The sequence below is a fragment of the Pteropus vampyrus genome, unplaced genomic scaffold (genome assembly GCF_000151845.1).
Source record: "Pteropus vampyrus isolate Shadow unplaced genomic scaffold, Pvam_2.0 Scaffold80, whole genome shotgun sequence".
Taxonomy (NCBI): Eukaryota; Metazoa; Chordata; class Mammalia; order Chiroptera; family Pteropodidae; genus Pteropus; species Pteropus vampyrus.
Genome location: NW_011888861.1, coordinates 789,564 through 800,292, shown reverse-complemented (window position 1 = coordinate 800,292; position 10,729 = coordinate 789,564). Strand labels below are relative to the sequence as shown.

At 38.2% G+C, this 10,729-nt stretch overlaps 1 protein-coding gene across 5 annotated transcripts in view; it reads right to left on the bottom strand.

Moving 5' to 3' along the window:
- Positions 1-10,729, bottom strand: part of MBOAT1 (membrane bound O-acyltransferase domain containing 1) — a 116,906-nt gene that overhangs the window by 40,923 nt on the left and 65,254 nt on the right. For all 5 annotated transcript variants that reach the window (XM_011362837.2, XM_023532249.1, XM_023532248.1 and 2 more), the window contains 3 exons: positions 4,260-4,315; positions 2,228-2,282; positions 540-723 (listed from right to left, as the gene is read on the bottom strand). In XM_011362837.2, coding sequence (XP_011361139.1) covers positions 540-723; positions 2,228-2,282; positions 4,260-4,315 — 295 coding nt within the window. The remainder of the gene's footprint in view (positions 1-539; positions 724-2,227; positions 2,283-4,259; positions 4,316-10,729) is intronic.

The following is a 10,729-nucleotide window of genomic DNA, read 5'->3' as shown; positions in this document are numbered from 1 at the left end:
ATACATACATACATACATACAAACCATATTAAACTCTCCCAAAGTCAATAAAACCAAGCTTTGGGCATGCCAGGGTAAAACCGGTTTTACCCTGCAATAAGCAGTCTCTGCAATAAAACACATATTTATTCTGATTCCCACTTCCTCCCTCTCCACCTTTTATGACATATTACCTTTGGCCAAACGTGAAATTCTATTCATAAAGACAAACACTCGAAATTGAATGTGTTAACTAGTACAGTGCCGAGCACATCATAGGCACTAAATATTGGCTGGTTGATTAATGGATTGATTGCTTTAATCTCCCAGCCAATGAGCTCCTCTGGGAAATAAATATCTGCTGCTCTAACACAGAGAGCAAATAAAATACCGATACTGGTATTTTAAACAAACGGGGGGCGGTGGGAGCAGGGGTTATTGGACAAATTTTCTGGTAAACTATTTGGCTTTCTAAATTAGAACAATTATTAGTGAGAGTCAGCCCTGGCAGCAAAACTATTTTCTGGACCTCTGGGTAAATCTTGGCACTAAAAACTTACAGTGGGAGAAGGTTCTGGCAGGCTGTGGAAATCTTTTTGCTTCCAGTTCACCTCTAGCAACTTCATATGTGTATGTCTCCCCTCAATGAAGGCTATATAGTCCTTGAAATTGTTACAAGGGCCAGCTATGACACTCATGAAGTTGAGAAGGTAGCTTAAGTATTCCAAAAAAGAGGGTTTTACTCTGTGAAAATAAAAGTAAAAAGTTAAAATGTCTCCAGTATTTAATTTTTCTTCCATACTTGCAAATAAGCAAATCATAAACACAGATGTTATCTTTATAGTTTTATTAAACGTAACATGATCTTGTTCTGTTTCTCTAAAAATCTGCTTGAGCGAAATCTTAAATCTTGTTGAAAGTAAGTTAATGAGACCAGTGGCTCCGAGAAGGTGCAGCATTCCGTGGCGCCCTCTGCTGGCCAATCACTACTATACACACAGAGGGTGGGGTCTAGGGCAAAGGCAACTCTGAGGCTAGGAAATGCTTTCTCATCAACCTTAGCTGTCTACAGGAGAAAATGAAGGTAAATATCAGGCAGTGTGGGAACCTGACCTATTGTTAGTTGATTGAGATGCTTTGAAACGGGAAAACTACCTCCTGAATGCCAAAATAAATGCAAAACAAATGATGGGTGGAACCAGTTTCCACTTGAAGAGGCCACACAAACTACCGCTGTAGAGTCTCATCTGTTTTGGCATCCAGACACGAGGTCCTGAACAACAGACTAGAGTGGTGGCAGGGAAGAAATTCGGTAGAAACCAGATCTGTGTAGTGTTTTAATGGCATTTTAGGGGGCACGTTCTTCCAGCAGGCTAGAATTGTGGGGAAAGGCTTCCTAAAATCCCATGGAAATTACGCCCTAATAGCATTTACACTCCCATAATGCTTAGCAAAGAAATTGATTCATTAGACTCTTCCAATGGTTCTCCATTGCTCCAAGTCCCAATTCCTTAATGAAGGAATGAAGTTCTCAATCTCCTTGCCTCCTGGGACCCACCCTCTTCCCAGTTATCTTCTACTACTCTCCAGTAGGAACCCTTTTCCATGGCTGCAGCACCATCCTCAGTATGCTGCCCCATATGCCATTTCCATTCTCATGTTATTTTCCTACTTTGTATAGGCTCCCTTCCTCTCCAACACCCACCCTCTTTCTACTACACATCATCACTGGCCCAAGGCCACCTTCGACCTTCAGCCTTCCTCCTTCCTCCTTCCTATTTCCAGCCTGTATCTTTTATATCGCCAGCTCTATTTCCTATCATTTTTTTCATGCCGGCATTTAATCATACTGATATGTATGTATCTAATTGTTTCTTGAGGACCCAAAGACACATCCCAATAAAAATAATTCTGGAATAAATATAATAACCCCAGTGAAGGAGAATCCTACAAAACTAATAAAATTACAGATCCATTTACTCTTTGGCCCAGTAAGCAATCCCACTTCTTGGAATCTATCCTGTACCTATGCCCAAACCCATTTAAAATGACCTGTGGATAAGGTTATTCACAGCTTACCATTTGCCAAGCCAAAGACTGTTAGACAAACCAAGTGTCCATCAATAGGAGATTCGTTAAACAAACAATACTGCATTCATATAATGGAGCTTATATGCACATATTAAAAATGAGGAAGATCTCTAGATACTGATATACAAAAGGCTTGAGAAGAGATTGTTAAACTTACTTTACAGCAAGTCGATGTTGCTCAGCAGAGAGGTCTTCAGCTCTTTGACCTAGTCCTATAGAAAAGAAAAAATTTAGAAATGAGATGTTTAAAGTGAAGTAGATAACTAATTCTAAAGGACTTATAAAGCTCCTTCAAAAAAGGTGATTGATTTTTGTTTCATAAATCATAAAGGATTCCCGTATTCCATTTTTTAATAAACGCCCTGATCAAAGGGCTACCCGTAAGTACAACATCTGAGAAAGTCTCTCCAGATTCTTATGGAGAGAGAAGAATTCATGGGTTACTCTGATTTAATTCGCACAGTATAGCATGGATCCCAGAGAACCCTCCACATCTGCTATAATCCTTACAACGCTGTATATGTTTTTGTTCCTACATGAGAGAAGTAAGCCTGCCTTTGCAGCCTGCATCAGCGTAAATACCGCTCTGATAATGCTCGGTGCAGACACCTGGTACAAGCTAAGAGCATGGGTGTAAAATGTAATGCGGAAAGGAATAGGGGCTTTCCTCTTCCAAAACCCAGGAAAAGTAACCCTGAATGCAGGGAAGACACAAAAGAATTATCAGGAGATTTTCTTCTTTTAAAACTCATCCATGCCAGACAAACTCCCAACCAAATCACATTTGTGCTGCCCATAATATGTATTTGTTAACTTAGCATCAAAGAAACTGAAGTGTTATTTCATAAGCGTTAGAAGTCAACTTTAAAACTGTATGTTCAGCTAAGACTGATACGGTCACAAATCATAAAGTCAACTCAAAAACATGCCTAAGAGAAGGCAGAGTGGTTCAGGAATTTACTTCCTCCTTCCACACACAGGAAGAAAAGACAAAGGCAAATAAACATTTTGCTGCATGTAAGGGATGTTCCAGAAAACAGGGTAAACTGAGAATGCTTACAAAGGTAAATTTAGGCAAAAAGCCTTTCAAAAAATTTTTTAAATAACCAAAAGGCACTATTAAAAAAAACACACACATTTTTCTAAAATCTCATCAAATAGTACATCTCTGGAAATCCCAGAAATTACTTTTAGCTATTGATTTATGTCGCTAATGTTAGTCTACAACCACAATACTGCGAGTGACTTTTCAGATACAAAAACATCGACCAAATCACCCCAGCCTGCCCAGGACTTTCCCAATTTCTACAGTGAAAGTCTCACATCCTGGGGAACCTTTCAATTCTGGGCAAACCAGGACAGTCGACCACCCTAGAAAGACTCCATCCTTGGTATAAAATTACCCGATTCTCTACAGAATGACTGAGTCACCAAGAATGAACTAAGAATACACCAGGTCACAATGAAATTAAATCAGTTTCCAAGCTTTAAGGAAAAACAAAAAGACTAACAGAGGTTGTAAATCTTCTCAACCTGTCAACACATAAAGAAGTTTCACCAGTCAGAAAGCATTTGCCAGAAAAGCACAAATCCCCAGAATATACTTTTAGGAATTGCACCTGCCTCCCCCGGAACCCAGTTTTAAAAGTGGAAATCACCCTTTCTGGCCATTTTCAGGAAGGGCCTAAATAAAGAAAATGTTCGGTTTTAATACAAACAGAAGATCCTTTCTTCTTTCAGCTTTTTATAGATTATTTTCTAAACCAAAACAAAACAAAACAAAAAAACAAACCTAGCATCCAAAAATGGTTAACTAGCCAATGTTGCTTTTTATTACCTCATGAGTTCCTCAGAGATTAAACCAATGAAAAGATGCCATTTTTTCTTAACAGATTCCAAATAAAGAGCAAAGCGCACCGTATATTAACTTAAATTTAAAACATTGTAAAAGTAAACAGAAAACCTACTGTTCTCAATGCACATATTTCAGCAAATGTAAGCTACAGATTCAGGAGGGAAGCAATAAATAATAGCTGGGAAAGTAAAAAGCTATGATTAAAAAGGCCTGCAAATTTTGGACAAGATATAGCAAGATCCGCCAGCGCTGTCTAAACTGGGGACTGTGTCTAGTGTATAAAACAAAGTCAGGCTCACACACTTGGAACAAAAAGAAGGGTCGTTTTTCTTACCATCATGAATTTGGAATGCCAAGGTTGTGATCTTCTGAGTGACAATCATCAGAGGCCTAAAAGGAAGACAGAAAATAATCAAGATTGGCAGAAGTGCCACTGGAAAAAAACTTTTATTCCATTTCTTTGCATGATGATTTTTCCTTTTAGATTATTAAGTAAAATACAAAAACATTGAATTCAACATAAACAATTTTTACTTTCCTTCCAAATCACTTGAAATAAGTAGATATAACAAAACTAAACAACAAGATCACACTAGAAGTCCCTCTTGAGCTGTCACTCAAAGCATAAGTTCTAGGACTGTCCCCATCAGCATGGCCAGCAGACTGTTAGAAATGCAGGATCTCACATTCCATTCCAAAACCAGAAATTAAGAATCTACATTTTAGCAAGATCTCCAGGGATTATGAATGCACATTAAACTGTGAGCAGCACTGGTTTGGGGTACATAATCCAGTGTCCTGTTTCCACCTGGATGAGATATGTATTTTTGGCTCTAATATGCTCTGTTCTAATAAAGGTGATTCTTCCATGCACACATGGTAAAAGATACACTGGTAAAATGCAGCTGCCTGTAAATAAACCACTGAGTGACTAAAATATAACACCAATCTCAATTTGAAAAAAGCCAACATGGTTTTCTTGATATAACACCAAAAGTACAAGTAACAAGTATCATTAAAAATTTTTCGTACTCCAAAGAACACACACACATCAAGTGAAAAGACATTTCACGGAATGCATGAAAACATGTACAAATCATACATCTGTAAGAGACATGTACTAGAATATACAAAGAACTCTTACAACTCAAAAATAAAGACAAATAACCCAATTGAAAAATAGTCAAAAGATCTAAAGGGTCATTTCTCCAAAAAGATATACAAATGGTGAACAAGCACATGAAAAGATGCTCAACAGCAATCATTCATCAGAGAAATGCAAATCAGAACCAAAGAGATACCACATCTCAAGCAATAGGATAACGAGAATCCAAAAAAAAAACAAACAAAAAACAAAAAACAACTATTGGCCAGGAGGTGGAGTACTGGAGTGCCGGAACCCTCATTCATTATTCGTAGAAATATTAAATGGTGCAGCTGCTTTAGAAACAGTCTGGCAGTTTCTTGAAAGGCTAAATATAGAGTTACCATATGACCTGGACCTTGAAGAAGCCAGACACAAAAGACCACATATTGTGTGATTCCATTTGTATGAAATGTCTAGAATGGGCAAATCCACAGAGGAATGAAGTAGACTGCTCGTTGCCTAAGGCTGGGGGGATTAGGAGGAAATGAGGAGCGACAGCTAATTCATACATGTTTCTTTTAAGGGTGATGAAAATGTTGTAAAATTAATTGTAGTGCATGGCTGTACTCTGTAAATTTACTCTGTGAATTATATTAAAAACCACTGAATTGTATACTAAAATGGGTGAAATGTACAGTATGTGAATTGTATGTCTAATAAAGCTGCAATTTTTAAAATACACCTGTTTTTCCAATTGCCTACCTTAGTTTAGTGCCTTTAGTAGCTCTATTCTTGCCCAAAAAGACAAGATAAAATCCCATGGCTCTACCTACCATATTTTCCTCAAACCTACTGGTTTTCTGATCTCCATTTTTATGGCTTCTTACTGAATTTGCCATTTCTGATCCGTATGGACTGATAGCTCATTTAAATGGAATACTGAGGCTTTGATCAATGTTCTATGGAGGTGTGCCTGGGATGACCCCAGGATGCCACACAGCATCTGTGCCCTGAGCTGAGGCCAGGTCCAAGTGTGTGGGAGGATGAGATCGGACACAAACCATCTTTAGGTCAAGTCTGATGTGTATTAATTGCACTTAGCTACTTCTTTGTGAGTCCATTTTCCTCTTTAATTCCTCTCTTAATTCCGATTTTCCATCTCTTTAAAAAAATAAGCACATAATTTCTTAAACTATCAACATAAGTTAACAAGATAAAGTATTTTAAAGTACCAACAAATACCCTTCGAAATCTGAACACCTACAACAAATTGTATATCTTACTTGCAAAAGCCCAGTGGCCAGTGGCATCGCTTGAAATAAGATTCCAAATGTTGTGTGAGGCTAAGAGAAGGGGAAATGAGTATGACTGCAAAAGGAAAGGGCACCTGCCAGGACGAGAGAGAAGTAAATGTGGCAAACAAGGAGCCTCCAGGGCGGTCATTCTAGAGCAGCAAGACATGCTCATAGCTAACAGTAACGTGACTACGCTCTTTTACATTGAAATAAATAACTGCTCTTCCAGAACACTGAGGTTTGGGTCCTAGAAATAAGGACTACATGGAAGCTTTCTATAAGACCAAGTTGGATATACCCTTGCAGCTCACTTTCTCAATACTGGCCAAGATCTCCGACCCATAATGCATAATAGATGCCAAGCGCTCTTTTTCTTGAAAGGGATTGCTCTAAGCATCACATTCAAGGTAGTTTCAAGGATGACTTTCAAAGCCATTCTTTCAAAGAATAGTTTTCTCTCCAAAGACTTTTTGCCTTCTTCCTCCCCCCACCGCCCTCCGCTGAAAGTCCTAGGAATCAGTAATAGGACCTCGGCTCCCAGTCTCCCTTACACAAATGTCAAGTATAGAGTTTTTAAAATTTGAGGCACACTCTCTGGTGACTACACGATTTGCAAACCAAGTAAGTTTGCAATTTAATTCAATTTAATTTATAACTTCATTTTTAAAGGGCCTAAAAAATAAATATATCAACAAAGACCAAAAAAAATGTGTCATGGAATTCGCCTACCCTTCTGTCTCTATAGAAATATAGCATTTGTTTCCTCTATCTGGGGTTGGATTTAATATATTCTATAATTAGGCACATGTTCAGCAAAGCATTTGGTAAGCGATATTCACACATGCAGTGGCCATAAGAACACACCTCTCAAATTGGTTCTGAGGGAGCATAACTAACTGGCTCCAGCTGCGCCCTCTGATTCTACCACCTCGTTTGCACTGAGCCCATGCCTCTAAGCTAATGACTGAACACAGCAGGGGACCCAGGCAGGACCCTCTCTACAAAGAGTGGTACTGCTATACCAGGGGAATTTTAGCTCAAAGACTTTCCCATTGAACTTGCCAAAACTTTCTTAGAACTGCATTGCAGTCAAGACCTCTCTTCCTTCCGTCCCCCTCTCGTCTCAGGGGTCAGACATGTATTCCAACCAATGGCTCTCCCACCCTCATCCAGGTATTTGCCTCCTGGTTTTCCCTCACAGGCATTTCACTCAACAAATCTCTTATACTTCTGTTCTCATCTTGGCATCCGCTTCTCAGAGAACTCAGACTAATGCAAGACATAATACTGAATATCTAGATCAATGCCCATAAATAACAATTATTCAATATGAAATCTGCAACACTGAGTCGATGTAAAAATTAAGTCTTTAGGAAAAAATGTCCCTTTTTGGAACGAAAATATTAGCAGCTATTGATCAAATATTGTTACATCATCATCCAGACTATACATTCAACAATACACTGCTTCTGTTTTAAACATCTAAAAAGGTTTCTAGCAACCTAAGAAACAACTCACACATAACATCGTGGCTTTATAAAACACAATACACTAATAACATGAAAAAGCAGATCTAAAATCCACAAACCAGAACTAGAACCCATTCACTGAAAGGAAAGAAGTTATAATTCTCCAACATTCTTACTTTTCCAGGGGCATTAGGAGGAGCACTCCGGGCCTTTGCTCTTGTTCAAAGTCTAAGATACTTTTTCACTGATCGATTTATTTAAACTTATGGCTAGATCAGATGCCAAACTGAGATCGCACAAGTTACTGAGATTCGAGAGTCAAATCTGTAGAGTTACTGACTTAAGATAAAACACAAATTCATGTTGTATTTAAATCAAAACATAATATAATCTAATACATGTCTGTTGGTTTGTGGGTGGAGCTCATGCTTTCTTTTTGTGAAAATGCAAACCCAGCATACACAAGCACACACTACCAGCACAGGAAGGACACAAGAGGCTCCTTGATGCAGCCGAAGAACTTCCTTAGGACAATGAGGCCTCTGAACTTGAGCTACACTCAGATTTTCCACCTCCTGAGAAGTATGCCCTCTATCCTCAGATTTGTACATGCCCGCTGTCATGGGCCCTTCACTTGAATCCATGGAAAACATCTGACCAATCTGAAATAAGGGTTGAGTTCAGCATGGCTGAGGTAGGGCCACTCTGTTTTTGTCCTATGAATTTTTTTTGTAATTTAAAAAAAAAAAGGCCAAAGAAAATCTTTTTTCTTCCTGCACCTATAATTATTAGTTGAATTTGGATAAGGAAATATAGGGGGAAATGAAATAAGTAGAACAGGCAGTTGGAGATGTGTTTAGAATCACAAGAAAGACAGAACAATGCCATCCCTCCCACTCCCACCCCAACACACACACAAAATCAATGCCTTCTGATACAGACTTTGGGCAATGTACCAGAACTGGTACTCATTTATCCATTTCGATTCCCCATATCAACTCTCAACAAAAAAATAATCCGTCTTTAAAAAAATCAAACAAAACTCAGTTCTGAGCAATATTCCAAGGAGACCTACCTGTTTTACCTTAATCTTTGGACCTAAAGTGGTTAAGTTCTCTGTCCTGGTAAAGCTAGGATGGAACAATGAGATAATTCAGTCATCAAAAGAGCCAACTGATTATAGAGCTGGCTGGCCAGCTTCAAGCCAGATCTAACCTTCAAGGATCTTATTTTCCCCAACCAGTCATTTAAGATCCAAAAAATGAGACTTTATATTTGTATTACTTCTTTGTCTACAATACAAATCCACATGTAATCATACTAGGAAAGTAAAGAGTCCTGCAAGCATGAAGTTTGGCAGGCTGGGAGAATATGAGCGAGAACAACAAACTTCCAATCAGCTGCAACCTAGGCTAGGACTGCCATCTTGCAGAATAACCAGAGGTGCCAAAGATACAATGCTAATTGTGCAACCCGTAGCTGTGACCCAGGCATGAAGGAACAGAGGAGTACCTCCGCACTCACTCTGCTTCTGCCCTGCTGTACCACCTGCTTCCTGGATTAATGAAGAGGCAGGTGATGATATTACAACTTTAGGGCAACGTTCCCAAACTCCTATCAACTGTGCCAACCTTGGAGAAGAAAACAAGGAATTCCAAGAGTCACAGCAAAGGATGCTCTTAGCTCCATCAGGCTTCCTAGGGCTGCACCTAAAGGCAGTGGGAAGTCCTCTGGACTCAGAGTTCGTAGTATCTGTTCAGAACCATCCAGTGGTCAATCCGAGTAGAATGGGCTTTTCATCTTTCCACTTATCTTTTCAAAGATTTCATCTCTATACTTGGCCCTCGACAACAAAATCACCAGTTCTCCATTTTAACAGAACCCATCAAATATACTTCAAATAACTTATACGTGTCCTCAAAATTAAACTCAAAATGACTATGCTAATTATTGAAAAGCTGGCAGCAGCCTAACAGAGAAACATGAAATAAGCTAATCTTAAAATCTCTTTGCAATATTTTTTTTCCATCTTACAGAACACAATTATTTACACATACTGAGCTGGTTAGATGGCGTGATCAAAATGTCGTAACAGAGAAAAACATTTCCCATGGAACTAACAATACAGCAAATGATCACCACCACTAGCAAAAGAGTGCAGGCAATTGATTTCTATTCTGAGTAACAAAAAAACACAATAGAGGAACAGGGAACACAAACTTCCGTAAGGTACAGTTCACCATAATATGCATGCAAATATATTTAAATAACATTTAGGATTTCTCATTATAATCATATAAAAGAACAATTATTAAAATCACCAATAAAGCATCTCCTACAAAACCAGTCTTAGCATCTTTATTATTTCCTTCCACTCTTTTTCTACACGTCCTTATTCATAAAAATGTAATCTCAATACATGTATTTGTTTTGTGGTTTTGATTTTCCTTTATCTTGTAAGCATTTTCCAGTGTCATTATTTGAAGACATCTTTTTCAATGGATGCATTTAAGTATCACCATTTAATCATTCACCTCTTTTGGACCGTTTAAGATGCTTCCAGTTTTTCACTAATATTGACAACAGTTGGACATATTTGTGAATAAATTTCCTTAAGGTCAGTAGGTTCCTAGGATTTTATCCTATTATAGGATATGAACGTTTAAAAAATTCTTTTGCATGTGGCTTTCTACTTTTTCTAGCACCATTTACTGAAGAAGATTTCTTTTCTCCATTGTATGTTTTTGGCTCCTTTGTCAAAAATTATTTGCCCATATATATGTGGGTTTATTTCTGGGCTCTCAATTCTGTTCAATTGGTCTGTGTCTTTCCTTTGAATTTCTGTAAAATCCACTGTAACTTCTCTTTTATTTCTGATTTTGTTTGTCTGTTCTCTTTTTAACTCAGTGAGTCTAGCCAGAGATTTATCAATTAGAATGAAACTAGATTGCCA